Source organism: Strigops habroptila, chromosome 17, assembly GCF_004027225.2.
Source record: "Strigops habroptila isolate Jane chromosome 17, bStrHab1.2.pri, whole genome shotgun sequence".
NCBI lineage: Eukaryota > Metazoa > Chordata > Aves > Psittaciformes > Psittacidae > Strigops > Strigops habroptila.
This window is the reverse complement of record NC_044293.2, coordinates 4,876,252-4,901,633: the sequence shown is the minus strand read 5'-3', so window position 1 is coordinate 4,901,633 and position 25,382 is coordinate 4,876,252. Positions and strand designations below refer to the sequence as shown.

General features: G+C 48.5%; 2 protein-coding genes across 8 annotated transcripts in view; one reads left to right on the top strand and one right to left on the bottom strand.

Moving 5' to 3' along the window:
* The first annotated feature begins 567 nt into the window (after positions 1-567).
* Positions 568-13,507, top strand: FEZ1 (fasciculation and elongation protein zeta 1). 6 transcript variants are annotated; one of them, XM_030505263.1, is made up of 11 exons: positions 603-648; positions 2,071-2,159; positions 2,998-3,297; positions 6,183-6,279; positions 7,511-7,603; positions 8,450-8,657; positions 10,556-10,827; positions 11,351-11,431; positions 11,728-11,803; positions 12,466-12,531; positions 13,337-13,507. In XM_030505263.1, exons 3-11 carry the CDS (start codon positions 3,023-3,025, stop codon positions 13,351-13,353), a joined length of 1,185 nt encoding a protein of 394 aa, XP_030361123.1. In that variant the 5' UTR covers positions 603-648; positions 2,071-2,159; positions 2,998-3,022; the 3' UTR covers positions 13,354-13,507. The 6 variants fall into 6 exon arrangements, with proteins under 6 accessions (XP_030361122.1, XP_030361119.1, XP_030361125.1 ...); XM_030505260.1 differs by having other exon boundaries at positions 10,496-10,827; XM_030505262.1 differs by lacking the exon at positions 2,071-2,159 and having other exon boundaries at positions 568-648.
* A 1,206-nt stretch (positions 13,508-14,713) lies between these two features.
* The window catches only part of PKNOX2 (PBX/knotted 1 homeobox 2), an 83,516-nt gene continuing 72,847 nt past the window's right edge, over positions 14,714-25,382 (bottom strand). The window contains exons 8-13 of one of the 2 annotated variants that reach the window (XM_030505258.1): positions 21,005-21,137; positions 20,824-20,921; positions 18,603-18,722; positions 17,731-17,807; positions 16,965-17,143; positions 14,714-16,048 (exon numbers count right to left, since the gene is read on the bottom strand). In XM_030505258.1, coding sequence (XP_030361118.1) covers positions 15,801-16,048; positions 16,965-17,143; positions 17,731-17,807; positions 18,603-18,722; positions 20,824-20,921; positions 21,005-21,137 — 855 coding nt within the window. In that variant the 3' untranslated portion in view covers positions 14,714-15,800. The remainder of the gene's footprint in view (positions 16,049-16,964; positions 17,144-17,730; positions 17,808-18,602; positions 18,723-20,823; positions 20,922-21,004; positions 21,138-25,382) is intronic. The other variant, XM_030505257.1, reaches the window with a different exon arrangement.

Sequence of the window (25,382 nt, the reverse complement as noted above, 5' to 3'; positions counted from 1 at the left end):
AGCTTAAAGCTCATCCAGTTCCTGCCACGGGCAGGGACACCTTCCACTAGAGCAGGTTGCTCCAAGCCCCTGTGTCCAACCTGGCCTTGAACACTGCCAGGGATGGGGCAGCCACAGCTTCTCTGGGCACCCTGTGCCAGCGCCTCAGCACCCTCACAGGGAAGAGCTTCTGCCTCAGAGCTCATCTCAATCTCCCCTCTGGCAGGTTAAAGCCATTCCCCTTGTCCTGTCCCTCCATCCCTTGTCCAAAGCCCCTCTCCAGGTTTCCTGGAGCCCCTTTAGGCGCTGGAGCTGCTCTAACACAACCCCATTGCTCTAAACATGTTTATTAAAAAAACTATTTTTTTATTGAAAGGAAAAACATTCTTTAGACCATTAATAAAGAATTTTTAATGTGTAATTTCATCTTTATCTCCTTTTTTCTTTTAAATTTCTATTTCTAGAGTACATAATGTACGTGTATGGGGGTGCACGTGCATAAATGAATAGATGTAAAGGGGGGAGGACAGGGGGATGACGTCATGGCTCCTTTGACCACCTTCCCGGTGACGTCATCTCCCCCCACCCACCCCCCCCGCGCGTGCGCAGTGCAGTGCACACACCCCCCACCCCCCCCACGGGTGCGGCGCGGAGGATGCGGGGCCGCAGGTGGGTGCGGGGCTGGATGAGGGGGGCTTGGGGGGGGATGTTGGGGTGTGTAAACGGAGGGGGGGGCATTTCGGGGTGCATCGTGGTGCGAGATGCGGAGTAGGTTTTGGGGGGCTTATGGGGGTGCAGAACGGAGGGGCTTGTGTTTTGGGGTGTGCTTGTGGTTGGTGGATGCTGGTGTTTGGAGGATGCTTGTGTTGGGGGGATGCTTGTGTTTGCGGGATGCTTGTGTTTGCGGGATGCTTGTGTTCGGGGGGGATGCTTGTGTTCGGGGGGTGATTATGTTGGGGGGATGCTTGTGTTGGGGGGGATGCTTGTGTTTGGAGAGGTGCTTGTGTTGGGGGGATGCTTGTGTTTGGGGGATGCTTGTGTTCGGGGGGGTTATTGTGTTCGGGGGGGTGATCGTGTTCGGGGGGGGTGATCGTGTTCGGGGGGGTGATTGTGTCTGGGGGGATGCTGCACATCAGCATCCGTGCAAGGATGGTGCATTGTGGGATGCGCAGGCGCTGCAGGAGGGGAGGGGGCAGGGGGCAGGGGAAGGTGCTTTGGGGCATTTTTGGGGTGTTTGCAGGGGGGTCATATGGGGAGTGCGTGGGGGCAGGGGGGTGCAGCGGTGCAGGCATGGGGTACATGTGTGGGATGCACACACGTGCTGGGTGGGTGCATCCTCAGGGACATGCATGTGGAGGTACACGCGTGTGCCGTGTGCTCCCTAATATGCATGCACCACTCGAGCACGCACATCTTCATCTGCACGCACCCATGCACGCGTGCGAACATGCACGATTGCGTGTGCGCTCCTCACACACGTGAACAGTTATGTGCACAGTGCACATGCTCACCTGCAAGTGCACACACAGACACACGGGTGTATGTGCACCCTGGACACGTGTGTGGGGTGTGCTGCAGACCTGTGGAGGTTCATGCACACACACATGTGGGGGTGCAAGTGGGCACAGTGGGTGTGCAGACATGCTGCACATGGACTCAAAGCCCCAGTCTGGCCAGGTTTTCCCCCAAAAGCTGCTGTGTTTCTGCTCTCCTGCCCAGGGGAAGCATGACAGGGCTGGGTTGGGGTAGTGGCACCTTTATTGGCCTATTACTGGCTTACTACAAGGTTATATTTGCTTCCTATCAGGCTACTGCTGAGATACTACTGCAATACTCTCAGTAATCTTGTGAAGGAGTAGTGAAATACTCTCAAGACACAGCTGGGGTGCTACTAAGATGCTATCAGGAGTTTACTCAAATGCTGACAGGATACTCTGCAGATAGTTACTAAGGCACTTTCAGGGTGGCCCTAGGAGATGCTATGGATACTATGTGGATGCTACCGGGACAGTTCAAAAATGCTACTAAGGTGCTATCAGGTCACTACCAGGATGTCATTGGGACACTAAGATATTTCCAACATCTTTCCAGGGCTGATGCTGAGATACTATTATGAAGGCACCACTGGAGCAGTGCTAACACACCATCAGGATACTCTCAGGATACTACATACAGATACAGTTAAGTTGCTTTCAGCATAGCAACATAGCACTAAGATAATATCTGGATATTGCATTGCACTACCAAGATACTATCAGGACACTACAAAGGCGATAGCTGTGTACCATTTCATCACTTTTAGGATCCTATCAGGACACTCCTCCTATACTACTGCGATACTATCAGGGCACCGTTAGGGTGTAGTTAGGGTGCTGTTGGGATGGTCTTGGCATAGTATCAGGATATTCCTACCTGTGCTAGTACAACATCAGGGCAATGCTGAGCTATGCAGTGGCTCCTGGTAGGATACTCTTGGTGCAGCACAAAGGTACTATCAGGATGCTGCTAAGATGTTATCAGGATATGCTAGTAGAATATCTGAGATACTACAAAGGCACTCCTAAATATAGTGGTAAGATACTTCTAGGATGCTATCAGGGTAACGCTGACATTTTTGGGACATTGTCAGCATATCACTGATACTAGTGTGATACTTTCAGGCCACTACCAAGGCAGTAGTCGTATAAGGATACCACTAAGTTACTACCAGTTCAGTAAAAAAGGTAGTGTTATACTTTTTACATACTGTCAGAGTAGCACTAAGCTACTTGGGCCACTATCAGTGCTTTGTTGCTATTAGTAAAGACTACTAGTATAGTGTCAGGAAATCAGTATATTGCTATGAAGACAGTACTAAGATGCTGTTGGGATACTAATAGGATACCACAGAGATATCGTTGGTTATGTAGTAGCCCCGGCAGCAGGATTTCAGCCAGCACAGCGGCAGCAAAGGCAATGGGGAGCCCTGGTTGTAAGCTGTGAGTAGCCCAGTGTCTCATGGGCACCCTGTCTCTGCAGCTAAGGCGGCACGTCGGCGTTGAGGATGGAGGCGCCTCTTGTAAGCCTGGAGGAGGAGTTCGAGGAGGGGCCTGGAGTTGATGGGGGGACCCCACAACGCACTGCAGACCCGGCTCTGGCTGAGCTGGAGAGCTTCTCGGCCGAGATGATGAGCTTCAAGTCGATGGAGGACCTGGTGCAGGAATTCGATGAGAAGCTCACCGTCTGCTTCCGCAACTACGATGCTGCCACCGAGGGGCTGGCCCCCGTGCGGGGCCATCTCCAGGCACAGGAGGAGGAGGAGCGCCTCCAGGATGAGGAGTGAGTAAGGCCCCCCCTCCTTTTGGGGGTGCGCGCCTCCTTGATCACCTGCAGAATCCGACCCTGTGCAAGCTGGCTCCCTGCATGGCAGCATGGTCATGCAATATGTCAAAACAGAGGTGTAGTAACCTGTGAGTAGGCCCCCTCACAGTCTGCGTGCCTCCTTGCGAGACTTCCCTGACCAGCTCTCTGCATTGCAGCGTGGTCATAAACCATGTCAGGAACAGCACTGTAGAATCTTATGAGTAAGGACTCCCGTGGGGTCTGCATGCCACCTTGCAAGGTACACCCCACATGCAACTCAGCCCCCTGTATCGCAGTGTGGTCATGCAGCAGTATGGAGTATCTGTGTAATATCCTATGAGTAGCTGTGTAGGATCCTATGAGTAGGCCACTCTTGGGCCTGCATGCTTCCTTGCATGGTCCTGATACATGCTTCTTCCCACAGCATGCACACAAGTCAACCCCATTGCAGCATGGTTGTGTAGCAGTGTAGTTTCCTATGAGTAACACCCTTGTGAGGCTTATTGCACCCCACTGCATGCTTGCAAGGTCTCCCCTACATGCAAATCAGCCCCCTGCGCCATGGCATGATGGTGCAGCACCTTGGGAGTAGCTGTGTAGGATCCCTGGAGTTGCTGTGTAGCATCCTATGAGGAGGCACAGTGGGATGTCCTGTGTCACATTGCAGGGGATCATGGAAGGCTCAGTCTATGTGAGGAGAGCCCCTGGGGGTAGGGTGAGTGTAAACCTTGAGTAAGGTATGAGTAGGGCTTAGCCTCCTGTTTGCAACATGCAATCTCTGCACCACACCAGTGGGCAGCCATTTTGGGGCAAAATCCCCCCAGCCCTGCCACAGTATAGCGGCACTTGCATTAAACCCCAAATTTTTGTTAAAAAACCACCTTTTTTTGTTGCAAAATGCCATGTTTAGCCAAATTCAGGTGTTTTTTTCAGCAATGTTTATATATTAACCCCTTTCTGGTGGATTTTTTTGTGTTTAATTGGCATTATTCCCCCAGGCTGCAATCCCTAACACTCATTTTTCGCCATGCAAAATGCTTGTTTTCAACCCAAAACCTCCCAGATATCTTTATTTTCATGGTTTTTTTATTCATCAAAACCTGCTGAAACCAAACTGATTTTGGTACTCGACTGAATTGATGGTTTTTAGGAGAAAAACGTGTTTTGACTCCATGCAGGGACTGCCGTGCTGTCGCCGGCTGCACCGCTTTGTGCTGCTTATTGTGTCTTTTTGGGTCACTTTGGGCAAAAACAGTGTTTTTTTTCTCTCCCTCTTGAATGAGCCCTGTGTACGCAGTGGGGGATGGGCTGGAGCCTTAAAGGCATTTTATTTCCCTCATTATTAACCATTTCTTGCCATATTTAACCCGGAAAGCTGCTTGGTGACCCTACAGGGTACTGGCCCTTTAAGGGGGGGGGGCGGAGGGGGGGAAGCAAATTTGGGGGGATAATCATTTATTTTTTTCCTTATTTGCTGCAGGTTTGTGGAAAATGGGAATATTGGGGGTTTAGTGTTAATTTGGGAACTATGGGATTTCGGGAGGATTAAGATCAGGTGAGGAGGGAAATAAGAGAAATACCCAAAAATGAGCAGTTTGGGGGGTTGGAGGAGGCAGGCAGTTTTGGGGGGATTTAGAGGGAACTGGGGTGTGCAGGGATGTGGTGCTGGGTCGAACTGAAAGCGCCATTTGTGGGGGGAAAATGGGTGCATTTCCCGTAACAGGGAGACATTTTCTCATCTCTTTTTGAGCCTTTTCCCCCATTTTTGGCCTTTTCTCCCCTTTCCCCCCTTTTTCTTACATTTTTTTCCTTTTTCCCCTCTTTCGGCCCTTTTCCCCCTTCCCCCGCTCCCTGTTTTCCCATCTTTCTTTTTCTCCCCTTTTCCTCTTCTCTCCCATTTCCCCCCTTTTTCCTTCTTTCCCCCCTTTCTCATTTTTTCTCCCATTTCTCCTCTTTTATCCCATTTTCCCTTCTCCCACTTTTCCCCATATGACAGGGCAGCATTTTGGGGAGCTTTGAGGCATTTGGGGAACTGCAAAAGCATTTTGGGGTGCTGAGCAGTTTGGGGGGATGTTCTGGAGCATCACAGCAGCTTTTTGGGGGGTTTCTTCGGGGTATCAGAGCAGCTTTATGAGGCATTTTGGGGTGTTTATAGGCAATGTTTCAGGACAGCATTTTGGGGTATTTTGGTGTGGTTTGGAGCATTTCAGGATGGTGTTTTGGTGCGTTGTGCTTTTGGGGGTATTTTTGAGTGTTTCATGATGGCATTTCAGGGCATTCCGGAGCTTTGGAATCTTTATGGCATCTTGGGGTGTTTCAGAAGAATATTTTGGGGTGTTCCAGAGCAGCATTTTGGAGGGGTTTGGGGCCTTTCAGAGGGTCTTGAGGCTTTGGGGAAATGTTTTAGGATGGCATTTTGGGGTGTTTCTGAGCCTTTTGGAGCATTTCAGGATGTTTTGGAGCATTTCAGGGCATTCTGGTGATGTATTGGGATGGAATTTGGGGCATTTAAGGCATTTTTGGGCATCTGGAGACATTTTGGGACATTAGAGTGGCCTTTTGGCGGGGTATTTTGGTGGCAATGTTTCAATATTATCAATTCGTCTCAAGTGCTGGGGCAGTATTTCGGGGTGCTTTGGGGTATTTCAGGGCAGCGTTTCATGATACTTTGAGAAGCTTTGGGGTCTTCTAGGGCAGTGTTTGGGATGTTTTGGGGATCTCAGTGGGGTTTGGAGGTTTTGGGGAGTGGGGGAAGCATTTCAGGGTGTTTCTGGGGGTGCATTTTGTGGTGTTTTGAGGCATTTTGGCATGCCTGGGAGGCAGGATTTTGGGATCGCTGCTCACCACCCACGTCCCTGCAGGGTCTGGGATGCTCTCACCGATGGCTTTGCCCCCCGAAGCTCCCCCCGGCCCTGGCTGCTCCCCGGGGCTGAGGCCCCTGATGGCACCGACCACCAGGTACGGCTCTGCATCCCCAAAACCCCCCTGTCCCCACATGACCCCTTGTCAAGCATGCCCTGGTGATGCTTGGCAGCTGTCAATCAGCCCCAGAGCTCTGCAGACTACCCAGAAATGGTATTTTTGGGGTGCTGCAGCAGCAGTGCAGTGAATGTCCACATTTTAGGGTGAAATCACGCTGAAATGGGCAATATTGCGTATTTGGTTTGGCAATCTGGTCTCAGGGGTGAGATGGTGTAATTTTTTTTGCTAGAAAATAGTATTTTCTTTGTTGCAATGAGTTTGTGCTGTGAATAGCTGTGTTTGTGGGTGTGGGAGGGCTGCAAAGGTGCCCAAAAATCCACTGAATTTAACCCATTTGGATGATACAGAACCTGTTGCTAAAGCGGGGAGGGAGGGAGAGAAGGTAAATATTTGGGGTTATTTTCTACTAAAAAGGTGAAGTAGACTGTGAAAGGTGGTTAAAAAGAAGATGCCTCCCTGTCCAACATCTGCATCCAACATCTCCATCCATCACCTCCCCATCCAGCATTGCCCTCTGACGTCTCCCCATCTAATGTCCTCATCCAGTTTCTCCCATCTGACCTCTTCCCCATTCAGCTCCACCATCTATTGTCTCCCCATCCAACATCTCCAGCATCTCTATCCAGTGTCTCCAACGCCTCCCCATCCAATGTCACTGTGCAATATATTAATGAAAACATCTCTCCATCCAACATCTGCATCCAGCATCTTCATCCAACATACTTACACTTCTCCCTGTCCAACTTCCCAGTCCAACAACTCCACCAAACAACTCTCCATCCAGTGTCTTCCCATCCAGCATCTCCATCTATCTCCTCGCAACGCCTCCCCATCCAATACTTCCCTGCTTGTCTCCCCCTCCAGTGTCTCCATCCAGCATCCCCATCCAACGCCCCATCCAACATTTCCCCATCCAACATCTCTGCCCAATACCCTCATCCAACATCTCCCCATGCAGTGCTTCCCTGTGCAAATCCCCGTCTGATGTCTCCATCCAACGTCTCATCCAATGTCTTCCCTGCTGTCACCTCCATCTGATGTCTCCACCCAGTGTGTCCCCCCTGCAGCATGTCCCCCTGAGCTGTGGTTCCCTGGTGGCTCTCCCTGTGCCAGGGCCAGGGCCATGTCTGTGTCCATGCTGGGGCCATGCCTGTGCCGGGCCAGGCCTGCGGTGCCACCAGGACCTCCCAGCCTGTGTCTCCTGCAGCTCTGCGAGAAGGAGGAGGAGGAGGAGGAGCTCACTGAGAGGAGTGAGCAGGACTCGGGCATCAACGAGGAGCCACTGCTGACAGCTGAGCAGGTACCTCTGGTTCCCATGGGTGCCCCCCAAAATCCAGGCTTGAGCCCCCAGCCCACCCCAGCCCCATGGCACTGCAGAAAAAAGGCCAAATCCCGTTATTTTGGGATGCAGGGCATGGAATGCAGGTTTGAATGTAGATGGAGGTGCAGGCTGTGGGTGCTGATGTGGGATTGGGGTGCAGATGGGAACATGGGGTGGGGGTGCAAATGGGTGGCATGGGATGAAGTACGAAAATGGGGTGCAGAGGTTGGATGCAGCTACAGGATGCTTGTGCAGAGGCAGGGTGCGGGTGTCTGACGCAGGGTGCAGGTACAGATGCAGGGTGCAGGTGCCAGATGCAGGGTGTGGATATGGGATGCAGGGTGCAGATGAGGGGAAGGGGATGTGGATGCTGATGCAGGGTGTGAATGTTGGATAGAGGGTGCAGATGGAGGTGCAAGGATCCAGGTTGCAGGGGAAGATGCAGGTTAGAGGGAGCAGGATGCAGATGCAGGTGTGGGATGCAGAGGTAGATGTAGGTGCAGGGCCAGGGTGTGAGTGCACATGGGAGGCTGTGGATGTGGGATGTGGCTGGGGATGGGAATGTGGGATGCAGATGAGGATGCAAATGGAGGATGCATGGTACAAAGGGATGCAAATGCAGGTGCAGACGCAGGATGCAGATGGAGGATACAGATGGAGGATGAGGGATGCTGACAAAGATGGGGAATGCAGGTGCAGGATGAAGGCAGCAGGTTGGAGATGCGGGTGCAGGACACACGTGAGGATGTAGCTGTGGGCTGCAAGGTGTAGATGCAGGATGGAGGTAGAACGCAGGTGCAAATGGAGGACACTGATGCCCTGAAGGTCATCGAGGAGCTGGAGGAGCTGATGCAGAGTTCACCTGACCCCGAGGCTGATCCTGAGGGGGAGGAGGAAGAGGAGGACGAGGAAGAGGAAGAGGAAACTGAGGCTGATGTTAAAGGCAAAGGCAGTGGCGGGGCCACGGAGCCCATCCTTCTGCGGGAGCTGCATGCTTTCTCCCCTGCCTTCAACAACAACTGCTCTCACGAAGGTAAGGCCAGCAAAACCCTGGCCAGTCGCTTTCTGGGGGCAATTTCCACCAAATTAGACAACTGAGTCTCTCCGGGCTTCAGGGCTGGCTCGCTCTAGTGCGGACACGCTGTCTGGCCAGGAGGGGGCTGTTGGCAAAAGATGAAGCCCACCAGGATGTTGCTTTTAGTATTGCTTTGAATCATAGAATCACATTTGTGTTGGAAGGGACCTTAAAGCTCGTCCAGCTCCAACCCCTGCCACGGGCAGGGACACCTTCCACTAGAGCAGGTTGCTCCAAGCCCCTGTGTCCAACCTGGCTTTGAACACTGCCAGGGATGGGGCAGCCACAGCTTCTCTGGGCACCCTGTGCCAGCGCCTCAGCACCCTCACAGGGAAGAACTTCTGCCCAAGAGCTCATCTCAATCTCCCCTCGGGCAGGTTAAAGCCATTCCCCTTGTCCTGTCCCTACAGGCCCTTACAGTAAGTTTAATATTAACAAAATTATGCAAAAATAATACCAAAAGGCTTGTGGATTTTATTTTAATCTTACTTCGACTTACCACAACTCTATACAAGTACTAAGGAGATAAGCAAATTCTTATGAAAGAGGGAGTGCTTCAGACTCTTTAAGCATCCTTGTAGGTCCCCTTCAGATACTGGAAGGCTGCTCTGAAGTCTAGTTGATGTCCTCAGAGTTGACGTCCTGTAGCTGATGCTCCTTGCAGGGGGTTGGAAGTAGATGACCTTCGAAGGTCTCTTCCAACCCAAACCATTCCATGGTTCTAAGTAAGCCATGCACCATACAGCCCATTTCTTCATGTGCACTACACATGCCACTGAATGCCCCCCACACGAGACTTTTCACTAATGCCATGTGCATGTCACTTACCACCCAAAGCATTTTGCTCTGCTCATTCCCCTTATTGCAGTTTCATTTATTGTACCATGTGTGTCACTGACTGCATGGGTATGTCACCAGTTCCCCTGGACACACCAGTCACTGCATCGTGCATATCACTAATTGCACTAAGCATGTTACTGATTGCATCTGTATTTCACTCCTGCATTTCACTGATTGCTTCAGGCATGCCACTAATTGCACTGGGTATTAATTGCACTTGTTGTGCCACTAATTGCACTGGGCATCTACCTAGTTGCATTGGACGTTGCACTTCTTGCACTGGGTGTTTCACCAGTTGCATCAGGCAGCACACTGATTGTCCCCTGTGTCTTCATAATTGCAATGCACATCTCACTAATTGCACAAGGCAATTTGGGAAGCTTCACTGTGCATTTCCCTAACTGTACTGTGGATGTCAGTAGTTACACTGCAGATGGCACCAGCATTTCATGTATTGCGCTGTTTTTGTCACTCATTGCACCAGGCCTCTCACTGATTACACCTTAATAGTTGTGCTGAGTATGTCCCTTGTCATATGAGGCATTTTGGTTACACTAATTGCACTTGGCACCCTGCTAATTGCACCAGGCATTTCCCTGGCTGCGGTGAGCATTGCATTTACTGTACTGGTGCTTCACCAGTGGCATCGGTCACCCTGTGCATCTTGATAACAGCACTAGTTGCACGAAGCATTTTGCACACTTCCGTGTGTAATTCCCTAATTGCACCATGCTCATCACTGTACAAGGCCTGTGACTGGTATTTGCTCCAGGAATAGTTGTGGCTGCCCCATCCCTGGCAGTGTTCAAGGCCAGGTTAGACAGGGCTTGGAGCAACCTGGTCTAGTGAAAGGTGTCCCTGCCCGTGGCAGGGGGTTGGAACTGGATGAGCTTTGAAGGTCCTTTCCAACCCAAACCATTCCATGATTCTATGGTTTATTGCACTGTGCATTGCAGTCGCATCCCCAAGTGTTTCACCAGTTGCACTGGGCACCCCATTAACCTCCCTGTTGGCAGTGCTGGGCCGGCTGTCGGCGCGGGAGCTGGTGGCGGCGGCGGGGCGGGCAGAGGCAGCGAGCCGGGCGCTGTCAGCAGAGCTGGTGGCACAGTTGGCACGTCGGGATGAGCTGGCGTTCGAGAAGGAGGTGAAGACGGCGTTCATCGGGGCGCTGCTGGCCGTGCAGGGCGAGCAGCGCGAGCAGCGTGAGGCCGCCCGGCGCCGCCGGCGCGACAGGGGCCTGAGCCTGCAGGGAGGGCGAACCGAGCGTGGGAACCACATGCCCCGGAAGGTGGGGATGCTGCGGCCCTGGGGACAGGGGATGAGGGGATTTGGGGTGAGGAGAGGGGAGATGGAGGCAGGGAGACATGGGGATGTGGGCACGGGGGATGGGGCAGGGGCTCATGGGATTGTGGGGTTGAAGGATGAAGGGATGTGGGATGAGAGGATGCAGGGACAGGGGATGGGGCAGGGCTTGAGGATGGGGGGACATGGGACAGCAATGTGGTGACAGGGAATGGGTGACGGGATGGAGCAGAGGGACATGGGAGAGGGAGACATGAGGCAGGGAATGATGGATGGAGAGATGTACAGGGACATAGGATGGGGTGATGTGGAGACAAGAGAGGGGAAGACAAAGGGGCATGGGCTTGGATGGATGGGGAGGAGGAGAACATGGGGACAGAGGGAGATGGGGACAGGGAATGGGAGCTGCAGGTGGGAGTCAGGAGCTGGAGGGAAGCTGGTGTAAAGGGAGGTGCAATGGTAATGGTCCGTGTCCCCGGGAGGTGACGGGGTGACACGTGTGTCCCCAGCGCTTCAGCATGGAGGGCATCTCCAGCATCCTGCACTCCGGCCTGCGCCAGACCTTTGGCCCCACCGCCAATGAGAAACAGGTGCCCTTTTCCCCCCAAAATTGTCCAGATCTGTCCCCCTTCCACACACACCCCCATTCCCCTGCACCACCTCAAAAGAAATCCTCCCAGAGCAGGTGTTTGCCTTTGGGCACTTCTGCAGCATGAAATCCATTCAATACTCCCAAAATTCCTGCCCATCAAATGCAGTCACAGGACAATTGCAGCACAATCTGCTTGAGCACCAGTTTTGGGCCATTTGTCCCAAGGCGGTGTGAAAAACAGGCAGTTTTGTGCCACCTGGTGCTCTCTGGTGTGTTTGGGTGTTGTCTTTCCAGTACCTGAACACAGTGATTCCCTATGAGAAGAAGGGGTCGCCGCCCTCCGTTGAGGACCTGCAGATGCTCACTAACAGTGAGTATTCATCGAAGCATCTGTTTTGGGGCAGAATCGGTGCTAGAGCACATCCCATATGGAGACAGGCTGAGAAAGTTGGGGCTGTTCAGCCTGGAGAAGAGAAGCTCCGGGGAGACCTTAGAACAGCTCCCAGTGCCTAAAGGGGCTACAAGGATGCTGGAGAGGTACTCTTCATCAGGGACTATAGTGGTAGTACAAGGGGTGATGGGTTTAAACTGAAACAGGGGAGATTGAGATGAGCTCTGAGGCAGAAGCTCTTCCCTGTGAGGGTGCTGAGGCGCTGGCACAGGGTGCCCAGAGAAGCTGTGGCTGCCCCATCCCTGGCAGTGTTCAAGGCCAGGTTGGACACAGGGGCTTGGAGCAACCTGCTCTAGTGGAAGGTGTCCCTGCCCGTGGCAGGGGATTGGAACTGGAGGAGCTTTAAGGTCCCTTCCAACACAAACCAGTCTGGGATTCTATGATTTTGCATCACCACGGCATGGTGGATTTGGGATGCACCGTTCTGCATCACTGTAGTGGCTGCGATGTGGGTGCATCATTGCAATGCAGCAATGAAACTCTGGACGTGTCTCTATGGTGACTTTGGGGCTGGTTTGGGGGACAAAATGGAGATTTGGGGGGCAATGGGGATGGGCTCACAGCTCTGTTCCTGCTCACAGTCCTGTTTGCCATGAAGGAAGGGAATGAAAAGGTGCCCACACTGCTCACGGATTACATCCTCAAAGGTATCTGCTCACCTCGTGCATCTCCTGTGCACTCCCCGTGCAGCCTTTGTGCATCCCTTCGCATCTCTCATGCATCTCCCTCCACTCCCTCCTTAGTGCATCCTCTGTGAATCCCAGGTACATCTCCTGTGCATCCCTCATGCATTCTTTGTTTGGGCCTCATGTGTCTGCACTGTAGATCACTGTGCATCCTCCCTGCACCTCCACTGCACCATTGTGTGGCCCATCTGCTTCCTTCATGCCACCTCCTGAACTCCTGTGCACCCCTTTTCACTGCTCATGCACCATTGTGCATCCCTCCTGCATCCCCATTTATCTTTCCATGCATCTCCTCAGCACCCCTTATGAATCACCTGGGCATCGTTGTGCATCCCAAATAGAGCTCTGGCCCACCATCTCTTGTGCAGCCTCCTGCATCCTTGTGCACCCTTCACACACCATCCTGCATCCTTGTGCATCCCTCGTGCACCATTTCCATGTTCTTCCTGCATCCTCTGCCTCCCATTAGCAGCCCCTGGGCAGCCTCATGCAGCATTCCTGGGTGCTTGTGCACCCATGTACCCTCATGCATGCTCCTGCATCCTTACTGCACTCTTGTGGATGCGTGCATTCTCATGCAACCTTGTGCATCCCTGTATCCTCATGCAACCCCCACGCACCTTCACTGTGCACCCTTGTGCATCTTGTGCATCCTCGTGCAAGCCTGTGCATCACTCTGTGTGCTCATGCATCGTGGTGCAACCTCACTCATCCCCGGTGCACCCTTGTGCGAGCCGGTGCACACCCATGACCTCTCTCTTTGCAGTGCTCTGCCCAACCTGATGCCGCGCTGCCCTTGAGCCCCCTCAACCCCGGCGCCCCCTGAAAAGGGGGCTAAACCCGAGGAAAACGGGTCACCCGCAGCCCCTACCCCACCCCCCCGCACTGTCCCCACCTTTGCACAACTGGGAAATAAATAATTCGTTTCATTAATTAAGCACCCGGCCTCCGGTGTCTCCATCCCCCCACTCGGGATGTCGTTCTGCTGCTTTTTAATGGGAAAAAAGCCCTTTTTGGGGGTGGAAAAGACCAACAAGGGCTTTGCTGCAGTGCTCATGAATATTCAGGGCAATATAAAATATGCAAATTTCTGGCTAATGAGATGCTGGGGGCTCAGAGCCGGCAGCAACTGTGATCTGAGGGGCAAAATTCTGCTCAAAATTCCATTTTGAGGGGATTTTTTTACCCATTTTTAACTTTTCCACAGCCCTAAATTGTACCAAAAATGCCTTTTTTATTCCCAGAAAATCAACCGCTTAATTAGCAGTGGCTCCTTAAGGAATGAAGGGGCTTCCATGGGGGGGATAATTGCTCTGTTTGAGTGTTTGTCACTCATTGGGGGGGGGACAGTTCCTAATTTGGGGGGCTTTGCTTATTTTTGGAGAGCGTAATCCATTTTGGAGACAAATTCAGACATTTTTGGGGAAATCACTTACTTTGGGGGACTATTGCTCATTTGGGGAGAGAATTGCTCTTTTGGGGGAACCATTTTCGGGAGCATGGTGGCTTTGTGAAGATCAATCATTTTGGGGGCACTGCTTGAAAAAAATCAATTTTGGAGAAATATAACTCATTTGGGGAAAATACTACTTTTTTTGGGGAGAAACACTTAATTTTGGGGACCACCCCTCATTTTTAGGGACAATAACAGGTTTTGGGGCAGCACTACCTGTTTTGGGGTGGGTCACTCCTTTTGGGGGAACATCATTCATTTTGGGGGAGAATCTCGCCTTTTTGGAAAAGATATTTCAGTGTGAACATCTCTCATTTTGGGGGAGAATCACTCATTTTGGGGATGGATTGACCCGTTTAGGTACTATCATTTCTTTTTGGGGATCATCACTCATTTTTGGAGAATTACTCCATGCCATTTTGAAATAAGCATCATTCATTCTGGGGGAGAATGCCTCATTTTTTGACAATAAAATTCATTTTGGGATGAGCATCACCCATTTTAGGGTCAGAATCACTCATTTTGATATAAGCATCATTCAATTTGGGGAAGAAGCTCTCCTTTTTGAACAATAACATTCATTTCAGGGTGAGCATCACTCGTTTTGGGGCTGTTTCACCTATTTGGGGGGACTTTTGGGGCTTCTCCAGTCACAGGAAGAAGCTGCCAATAAAATACAGCTGCAAAACCTCATCTCGTAGCACTTTATAATAAATGGCCATGAATTAATACTAAATTACAATGAATCCTTTATGAAATTACAGAAACCCAAAATACATTGGTTTGTTTTTTTTTGCCAAGCCACCCTCACCTGTGGCTTGTTTGGGCTAAAACTCCACCATTTTCCCACATGGGTGAACAATGTCAGGGAGAAACGATCTTTCCAGCAACATTATTGAGTTTCCTTCCATCTGGGTGACTCTTGGGGGTCACCATTCAATTTTGGGTGAAAATCTGTGTGTTTTAAACCCATTTTTTCCTGCCTCGGTGCCACCGGGAAGTCTCATTCCCAGCAGCCTTTGCCCCAACTCTGCATCCAGTCTCAGCCCTTCAGGATGAGAATGGGGTGGTTCTTCTCCAGATTCAATGGGGTTTTTAGCACATAAATAAAAGGATTTGGGGGAATATCCTCCCTTTTCCAGAAAGTTGTGTCCAGAGTCACCAAACGGCCACAGCATTGGGGATAAAACAGGGAGATTTGGGCAGTCTGGTGGGTCAAGGGCACCAGAACTCTCAGATCCAACCTGAAACAGAACTTGCACTCGCTGTTTCTTTCTCCCCGTGTGCCGATACTTACGCCTGTGAATCCACTTTTTGGGGGAAAATCCCAAAAAGCATCAGTCCTGCGGTTGTTTATTGGAATTTGGGGGGTTTTTGCACCAAGGAATCCAAGTGATGGACGCAGTAGCCCACGGTGAAAGCCCACTGTCGCCCAACAGCATTGGAGCATTGTGTGGGGAAAACAGCATCCCCTAAAAATGCTTTTTCTTACCAAAAATGAAGGGGAGAAGGGAAAAAGTAAGAAAAAAGCCTGAAAAAGAAAAATAAATCCGGCCACAATATGTGCCTTGTAAACATGTGTCCTTCACATCCACACGCTGACGTGCTGGTCCCTGTGCTCCTATGGGCAGCCAGGGCAGCCACCAGTGCCTCCAATTTGCTTTTTTCTCACCAATTTTGTTTTTATTCTTGCCAGGGGTTGGTTGGTTTTTTTTGGCATTTCTGGGGGAATCTTGTTTCTGGTGCTGTCAATGATTTGGGGATGGTGCAGGAGGAGCTATTCCAAGGAGTCACTGTGGTCCAAGCCCAGGTCAGCGCCGGGTGCCGCTGGGAGGCCACCAGGCTCTTCTTCCAGCTCTTCCTCTTCTTCCTCCTCCTCCTCCATCTCGTCCTCATCCTCCTCATCCTCGTCTTCTTCCTCAGTGCCATCTAGGGAGTCATCATGGGCTGCCAGCATGGCCTGCTGCATGGCCATGGTGGCTGTCGCTGATGAGAGGGGTTGCAGGTTGTCCATGCTGAGTGAGCCTGAAATCAAATAAATACATAGAAATAAGGACTCCCCAAGTAATATAAAAATGACAACAAAGTGTGTAAACCAGGAACAAGCCAAGTTGAAAGGTGTATCTATCAACACCTGTAGGGTGTCCCACATGCCCCAGTCACTGCCCAAGATCCAACCCTTAATGTTTTTAATGTATCTTCATTAAATAACGAGAAACTATCATTTTTGAGCAAGTAGATGCCCAAATTGGTTGGGCAGATCTGCGTCTTCTCTCAATTTCCACCATCCCTTCTCTTCATCTTCTCTGTTCTCATTTGGTCCATACTCATCTCTTCTCTCTTTATCCTCTCTTCATCTTCTCTACTCCATCTTCATCATCTGTTCTCTGTTTATCTTTTCTCCTCCCTTCTTGTCTCATTTGTCTTCTCATTGCCATCTTTTCTGCTCCTCTTTGTCTGTTCTTCATCTTTCCTCCATCTTCTCTCTTCCCATCTTGTCTCATCTGTCTTCTTATCTCCATCTTCTCTACTCTTCATTTTCACCATCTATTCTCTGCTCACCTTCCTTTCATCTTCCTCCTTCCTGTCTTGTCCCATCTGTTTTCTCATGGCCATCTTTTAATCTTTTTTTCCATTTTGTCTCCTCTCCTCTCCCCATCTTCCCCTTTACCTTCTCCCCTCAGGAGATATCCCAAATGATGCCCCGCAGTGGCTGATCATTGAGGAGTGTTCCTATGCTGAGGAGATGGCAGTGCCCCATTTCTAGTGCCCTCGTGATAGCCAACTGAAAGGACCTTCTTGCCTGCACCACTTCTTCAACATATTTTTCCCCACAGGGGATAAAAATGGCTCTAGAAATCCTTAATTCCCAATTAAGGCCATAATTTAATGCATGGCCACCCCATCCAGGAAGGGCAGGGCCATCAGGGCTTGTCCTTACCATCAGGATTTGTCCCCGAATTGCCACTCTGCTGCTGCAGGACCCCAGCAGCGATGGAGTTGGGCCAGAACCGCTGGGTGGGCCGATGCTGAGATTTGATTTTCTTGGCTTTGGGGGCAGGGTCTGGGTTGCTGGCATCAAGCATTGGCTGCAGGATGCGCCGCCGGGCGTTGATGAACCTTTCCGGGGAAAAGAGACCATTGGAGTAAAGTTACACCAATTCTGAGTTAGAACAACAGACTTTATAACAATTCAATGAATCACAATATAAATATTGTGATTTATTTTGTGAGAGGTTTTACCCTATTTTATTTGTCTGGGGTATGTTTTAGGATGAGAGTGCTGAGGTGCTGGCACAGGGTGCCCAGAGAAGCTGTGGCTGCCCCATCCCTGGCAGTGTTCAAGGCCAGGTTGGACGCAGGGGCTTGGAGCAACCTGCTCTAGTGGAAGGTGTCCCTGCCCGTGGCAGGGGCTTGGGGCTGGAGGAGCTTCGAAGGTCCCTTCCAACACAAACCATTCCATGTTACACCATTGCACTAATTTCTCCAGCTATGAGTTGAAGGCTGCTACACATTGGGTTTGCCAGGAGAGGGCACTGAGACATCGCAAATGAAACGCTGTCAATTAAACACACCCCAGCCCAGTTCCTAGAAATGGGCCCTGATCACCCAAGTTACTCCCAGAAAAGCATTATATCGCACCAAAATAGCATGAAAAACATTTCTAAAGCCAGCAAGATGACTGCATGGGCCACCGATGCACTCACCAGTTGTTGACTTGCAAGAGGGTCAGGTTGGTTTGGGCGGCAATTTGCCTCTTCTCGTCCTCTGTGGGGTAGGGGTGCTAGGAAAAAAAGAGAGATGGGCACCAAAATGACATCCCTGTATGCAAAACGGCAACCTTGAGTGAGCCCAACACAGCGATGTTGTCCTCAATGCAAGAAATCCAACATTTCCCATTTAAAAAAACAGGCTGGAAAGTTCCCAACCAGTTGCTGCTCTATGTCCCGGGTCATGTTGTTCCCCAAGTTGCTTGGAGTTGTTATTTTCTGTGTTGCTGCCTACCTTGAGAGTCTCCCACCTTCCTGTAGACCATCATGCAACTGTTTGCAATCAGGTTCTGAGACAGTTTTGGCCAAATTATGCAGGAAAAAGGGTTGGGGTAGGGTTAGGGTTAAGCTTTTCACCATTCTTCCAGCCCTGCTGATGGGACAGCAGTATCCTTGCATGGAAATATCCTGGTTGCATCTTCTGAGTTCCCTCCATCTATCTACATTTGCATCCCCCCACAAATGGGATGAGTTTGCAATTCTGCATGTCAAGTGACTGCTGATGACAATCATACCTGTGGGACAGCTTTCCCACTCCAGCTTGCTAGAAAAGGGTATTTGGGAGATATTAATTGTAAAAAAACGCAAAAAATCATGGAAAGCCCCTTTCGTTTGCTTATTCTTGCATTAAGGGAATATTTTTACCACCTGCAGTGAAAAAAGTTGTGCTCCAAATACTCCCAAAATAAAAGCAAAGCCGCTTCGTGCCTCCAAATACAAATTCACCCCCTTGATTTGCTAATTTGGGGGGGGTTTCACCTTTTTTTTTTCCCCAGCTTGCACAGAGATTTGGCAGTTGGGGTGCTCACCATGAGATGCTGGAAGAGCCATGAGCGCATGATGTTGGTGGCATGTTTGGGCAGGACGCCTCGCTTGTTCTTGGACTTCTTGTCCTCACCATCAAGGAGGGACGTAAGATCGAGGTTCACCTGCCAGGGGAGAGAATTGGCTGAAAACAGAGATAGACAACCCAAAACACAAGCAAAATCAACCCAAAATGGGATTGCAAAAACCAGGCACTTGCAGGGAACATCCAAACCCCATTTTTTTCCAAAAATAATTTGTATTAAATCCACATTTTCCCCCAGGATCTCTATTCAATATCTCCACTGGTTTTACCAATGCTTTGCAAAGAGAAATGGGCTTTTTCTCCCTGTGATGGCACCAGCACAGCTGAGGACTGTGGTGCTGAACCCACAATGGTTTTGATGTGCAATTAAAGAGGAAAAATGCTTTTACCTTACAAAATAGAATCATAGAATGGTTTGGGTTGGAAAGGAGCTTAAAGCTCATCCAGTTCCAACCCCCTGCCACGGGCAGGGACACCTTCCACTAGAGCAGGTTACTCCAACAACCAAGAAGATGACTTTCTGAACCTGAGGTTAAAATCCTGCTGCTTGTTAACACCTTCCAAGCCTGTGTTCCTCATCCAACTGATTCTCACCATGAGGAGAAACATATCCATTGCAGGAAAATTTGCCTTTTTTCCCCCAGAAAAATAAAAAATCAACATCTTGCTGCAAGAGAAGTTTTAATGAGGACGCAGGAACCAAACTGAAATCTCAGTGCTTGAGTTAAAAAGAGATTTTTACTCTTTTTTTCCCCAGCTCTTCATCAAACCCCTTCTCCTGGATGAATTAAACATCAGGCCAGCAGGTCCCTGCAATTCCCATGGGTTACAGTTGCATAAATCATGCCGGCGGCGCAGGAAGAGCATCCGGAGGTGCTTGTCTGGGGCTTCCTCCCTGCCCCAATATTCCCTGTGCTCATGTTTTTCCCACCATGGAGGATTTTGCTGCAAGATTTAAGCACTCAATGGAAAGATATTAAAGGAGGAAATTTTAAGAAGCAGCACACAGGCAATAAATACTGCCAGGGAGGTGCAAGCATTCCCAACATGCACGGGGGAATTTTTGCTGACCTGCCCTGTGGAGCAGAGTAGCAGAAAAAGATAGTTTCTTCCCCAGATTCCTGGGGAATGGGGGTTTGGAAGAATTCATGTGCAATGCAGCCAACAGAGATAGCAAGTTGTCCTTATTAATCTATTTCTACACCAAATTGTCACCTTATTGCAAGATGCATCCACAGGCAAACCCCATGTAATTCATTGCAATGACAGAATAAAGGAGTAAAACCAGAGCAAATGGCTAAAAAATATGCCAAAATCTATAAAGCAAGGGAAAAAAAATGACTCTTTGCCATGAGTGCTGCAATGGGTGCACCGAACAGGCAATCCCAGATCCATAATCCAATAGCAATGGTTCTGAGGTGGTGACATGGTTTAGTGTATGGTGTCTCTGCCCATGGCAGGGGGGTTGGAACTAGGTGATCTTAAGGTCCTTTCCAACCCTAACTATACTGTGATTCTATGATTCTATGATTCTATAACACATCCTATCAGAAATATCATATATCATGTATCTTATATGATATATCAGTTATCGTAGATCTCATATTTCATACATCATGAGATCTCATATTTCATATATCATAGATATTATATCTATCACATATGAGATATCTATCATACAGGTCATATACCATTTATATGATATATATGATATATATCATATGTCATATATATCACATATCACTTTGTATATGAGACAATATATATCATATCTCATACATCATATATGAAATGTCACATGTCATACCACACATGACATATATCTTATTATGATGTATGAGATATGATATCTCATATATCATATACCATATGTCATATATCATATATCATATATCATATGTCATATGTCATAATATATTATGTAGTATGCAGTGTATAGTGTATATAATATAATATATTATATAACACAGAAATATGAACATAAACATTGCTATAATTTGTTAGGTCTTTGCTCTAATTCCTCAGGTACCCCAGAGGTACCTGGGTTTAATCAATGTTTCCTGCTAATTAGAAATTTAGGATACTCCCAGGAGTTTAATTTATTGAGAAATGGGGTTTTTGCTTGCTGCAGCCATGCGAAATACTGTGTAAAGTGGGAATGTGAGGTAGGAAGGTCTTACCTGGGTGTTGGGGAGCTGCAGGGCACCAGGGGCGATGGCTTGGGCAAGGACCTGGCCCTGTGACGTCACCATCGTCACAGGCTGGTACAAGGCTCCACCTAGGGACAAAAAGGCTCGTGGGGGTCCCGAAACCCCCAAATTTCTCCCCTTTGCCCCCACCAGACTCCTGCGTGGTCCCTACCTGGCACAGCCGGTGAGCTGCTGCCAGTGCTCATGGCCAAGTTGCCCGGCGGGAGTGTGGCCGCCGGCACCACGATGCCTGGAGGAGGGTTGGATGCGGGCGGCAGTGCCGCGGGCGAGCTCTGCAACATCTCCTGAGGGAAAAACCGTTAAAAACATCGATTTTAACACGCAGAGCCATGCAGAGGGTTAATATCCCAATACACACACACTCCAGTAAATTCATCCTGTTGCTTTGGGTACTTCAACAGGCAAAACCGGAGGAAAAGGAGTTCTTCACTTTGTTGCAACTGCAAAAGAAGATGAAAAATGAGGATTCACACTTTGCAAAGTGAATTCCCCAAACTTGTCTTCTTCGTGCATTCCCATTAGGAAAAAGGAGCATGATAGACAAGAAGGAATTTCTTCAATCTTCTTCTTTCTATATATTTTTGGGGTGTTTTCACTGGAACTGTATGATGCAGCATTGTCTAAAAGCTAGGGCAAGCACCATGGTTTCACCTTGCCTGAATAATAGTAAAATAATGAAATTAATAACAACATAACCCCAGTTGATATAATTCCTTGCAGCTTTAAGCTAAGTTTTTGCAAAAAAAGGGCATTTTTTAAGCCAAAAGCTGTAACCTTATTGTCAGCCCCAGCTCTGGAGCAGCTCTTGCATTCAAGTGGCAATTGGAAAGAGACCAAATTGAATGATTATTTGAGTATTGAATGCAACATTTTGGGAAGGGTGCTGCAGTTGAGGATGGGCAGAATACAGGGTGATGTATCACAACCTCCCAGATGGGCAGGAATTAGCAAATAATATTTATGAAATTATCATTTCAAAATAAGCCCAAGATAACCATTTATCTCTAATTCACTCAGCTGGAATGAAAACTGCACTCCTTTCTTGCAATAAAAACATTTTCCCCCTTTTTCTACCCATTTTCCGCTTCTGCATCACCTCCCTGGTGTCCAGGTGGCCCTCAACTGCTGAGTAAAATGTCAATAAAAGGGGGTGGTTTTTTTCACCTTTTTATTCAATTTCCCTTAATTTTGAGACATTTCTTCACATTCAAGACTTTTGCTATTAAATCCCCTTCCTGCATTTTCCGCTCCCATGATGTTGAGCCCAAACCATTGCACCTGACACCTCTGTCACGTGTTATTTTTATCCTCTCCATTGATGATCCCAATATTACTTATGTGGAAATTTTGCTGCAATTGCTGTGAACTTCTGCTTTGCCTCCCACACATTCCTTTTCATCATTAAATTAATTTAAAAAATGCAAAAAACCATAAAATTCTTGTGCCTTTTTTCTTTTTTTTTTAAATATCCCTTCCCCATCTCTAAAACCTTTTTGTGGAAAAATTTGTTTTGGTTTGGCTTTCCTCTCCTGCTGTGTTTTTCCATGATTCCTCCAAATGAAGGGTATCCAGAACATTTTAGACTGGGTATTAGGAACAATTCTTTCCCCAAAGGGTGCTCAGGCATTGGAACAGGCTGCCCAGGGAAGTGGTGGGATCACCATCTCTGGAAGTGTTCACAAACTGTGTAGACAAGGCCCTTAGTGCCATGGGTTAGTGGTGGCCTTGGCAGTGCTGGGTTAAAGGTTGGGCTTGATGATCTTAAAGGTCTTTTCCAACCCGGTTGATTTCATGATTCTAAGTGCACTGGGAAGAAATAATGTGGGATATAAAAAAATGGGAACAAGAACCTGCTCTTTCCAGATACAGTGGTCAAAACCATTTCTAACAGCATTTTATGACAAAAATTGAGGGTTTTTTGGTGGTGTAGAGGAAAGCTGTCCCAAAACACCAGCTTGGTCATGTCCAAAAAATGAATTCATGGTGTAACTGCAATGCCAATGTGAAACCAAGGGTACCCAATGGAAGTGGAGGCTCTGTCTTAAAATAAGTATAGATATCTCCAAGAAGATTTAAAAACTATATTTTGCATACTAATTGCCTGGATAGCAAATGCCAGCCAAATGATATTAACTTGTGATTTTGCTGCAGTGGAAAATATTTTATATTTTAGGACTCAAAAGAAGTTGAAACTTGAGTATAAAAAAAGCATCTCTAGGTGTCTCTGCAGATCCACATCTCAGCATTGACCTTCCACAGCTCTATTTCTCCCAATTAAAAGTCACTTTAATGAAGAAAAAGACCTGGTACATACTGAATTGCACAAAAAATACCCCTTTCTTACAATGAGGCAAGTGCCAAAGACCAAGTGCCCAAGCGTAAGTAAGAGCTGAAGTTCAGCACTACTTGAGCTGATGTCCTTCCCCTTGTGCTTTATGATACAGCATTTTATTTTTGGGTGGCACACATACATAAAAGCTTCTGTCACATCCTCAGAGTGCTGAGGCGCTGGCACAGGGTGCCCAGAGAAGCTGTGGCTGCCCCATCCCTGGCAGTGTTCAAGGCCAGGTTGGACACAGGGGCTTGGAGCAACCTGCTCTAGTGGAAGGTGTCCCTGCCCGTGGCAGGGGGTTGGAACTGGATGAGCTTTAAGGTCCCTTCCAACCTAAACCAGTCTGGGATTCTATGATCTTTGTAAAATTCATTTGTGCTTGAGTAAAGCTACAGAAAATTGGCATTAGTTGCAGAAAAACCCTGAGTTTCCCAACAAAGAACTGGCCAAACTCAAAATCATGTAAGAAGATTCACAAGGTTCCTTTGTGGATGGAAAGGTGGATCAATGGAAATGAGAAAAAGGTTGGCTTTAAATACAGAGAAGCCCAGGCTTGTCCACAGGGGCAAACTTGGATAAATGAAGATTTATGCCAAGAAGTACTGCGTTGAGTCAGACCAACCCTACTGTCAACCTCCAACCACCAGCAAGATGGAGAAGGAATTTGAGAAGAGATGCTGTCCTGAATATGCCCATTTAACCACTGCCAATCTGCTGCAATTCTCACTTGAAACGAGAGCTGAAAAATGCAAGATTTAACCCAATTCAAACATCCCTGGCAGTGCTCTGGTTCCCAATTTGATTGGCTATGCAGGGTCTTTTTTCTTGCAAGTGAAGTCAACTGTAGAGCAGTGAAGACCACTTTGATGTTGAAGGAAAGTCAAACTGATTTATTTTCAGCTTTGGGTTAAATTGGCTTTTTTCCCCCTCTATGCAACAAGTACCTCCACTCTCCCATCCCTGTCTGAAAAACTCGAAAAATATTCATTAAATGAAGGGAGGGGGTTAAAAAGGGTCTGGTCTGATGAGGACTCAAGGTGGAGGCATGAAGCCAAGTGAAAAACAACCAAGAAAAATGGAAGAAGGGGAATTGCTTGGTGGACCTGCAGGCCAGACAGGCTGAAACTCCTCCACAACACAAAACAAAGCCCAAAATCAATGGATAAAATAGAATAGGAAATTGTCTATAAGGTAATGAAGGTTCAGGGAAGGCTCATCACAGAGGAAAAAACCCAACGTTTCACCCAAACTTGGCCAGGAGTCATCTCTAGACTTGGCAACATGAGAAGATTTCAGCAACAGTTGAAACACGCATTTGGATGCTCCCTCATCTTCCCATCCCCACCAGGCTTTTTTGCATTTCCAGGAATTCTTGCATTTTCCATCTTAGAAGACACAAATACCATCAAGCCAAGGACCATCCTTTTGGGATACACCAGGGAAATCCAACTGCGATTCTCCCGCGATGACATTCTGACAGCTCCAGACGTTGTTTTCTCGGTTTTAGTTGACATCCTTGCTATTTTGCATCCTTAGTTTTTAAAGGAGGGTGTCCATTGGCAAAACACTGCAAAAAATTGAAATATTTCTCTTCCATGACCAACTTGGTGGATCTCCTCGCAGAATGATCGATGCCCTGAGAAAACCAATTTTCTGAGAGACCTCAATCATTGATATCAATTACATTTAAATTTTTCAGATTTATTTTTCTTTTAAATCCCTAAATTAGTGGCCCCTTAACTGTTTTACCTGCCCTCAGCATGAGATGAATGGGATGATCATTAGCAAAATCATCTCACTTGCCATTTTTTAACCACTGGTCCCATGACTCTTCTGCTCTCTAGAGCATCCCCAGCACTTTGAACTGTTTTTTAGCCTTATCCATGCAAACTCAAGGATACTCCATGAGTTGAAGCACTCAGGCACTTATTGCTTAGTACAGCTGAACTGCCCCAATTTTCTCAGCCTATCTTCATACAGGAGGTGATCCAGTCCCTGATCATCCTCATGGCCTCTTCTGGACTTGCTCCAGCAGCTCCATGTCCTTCTTATGTCCTCATCCAATGAGCAGATGAGATGGTGGCTACTTCTGCTCTAGAGTATTTCAGCTCCCGTTGCCTGCAGAAAATCCCTTCATCACTGGGGATAAGCGAGCATTTCCTCTCCAGTTGGGTCTTTCCTGGGTGCACTCCCATTT

Bases quoted from the DNA above. Each gene is read 5' to 3' on its own strand.
- FEZ1 (XM_030505259.1), top strand. From the start codon at position 3,023: ATGGAGGCGCCTCTTGTAAGCCTGGAGGAGGAGTTCGAGGAGGGGCCT. The intron at 3,298-6,182 runs GTGAGTAAGGCC...ACGTCCCTGCAG, and splicing joins GAGCGCCTCCAGGATGAGGA to GGTCTGGGATGCTCTCACCG. The intron at 8,658-10,495 runs GTAAGGCCAGCA...TGTGCATTGCAG, and splicing joins CAACAACTGCTCTCACGAAG to TCGCATCCCCAAGTGTTTCA.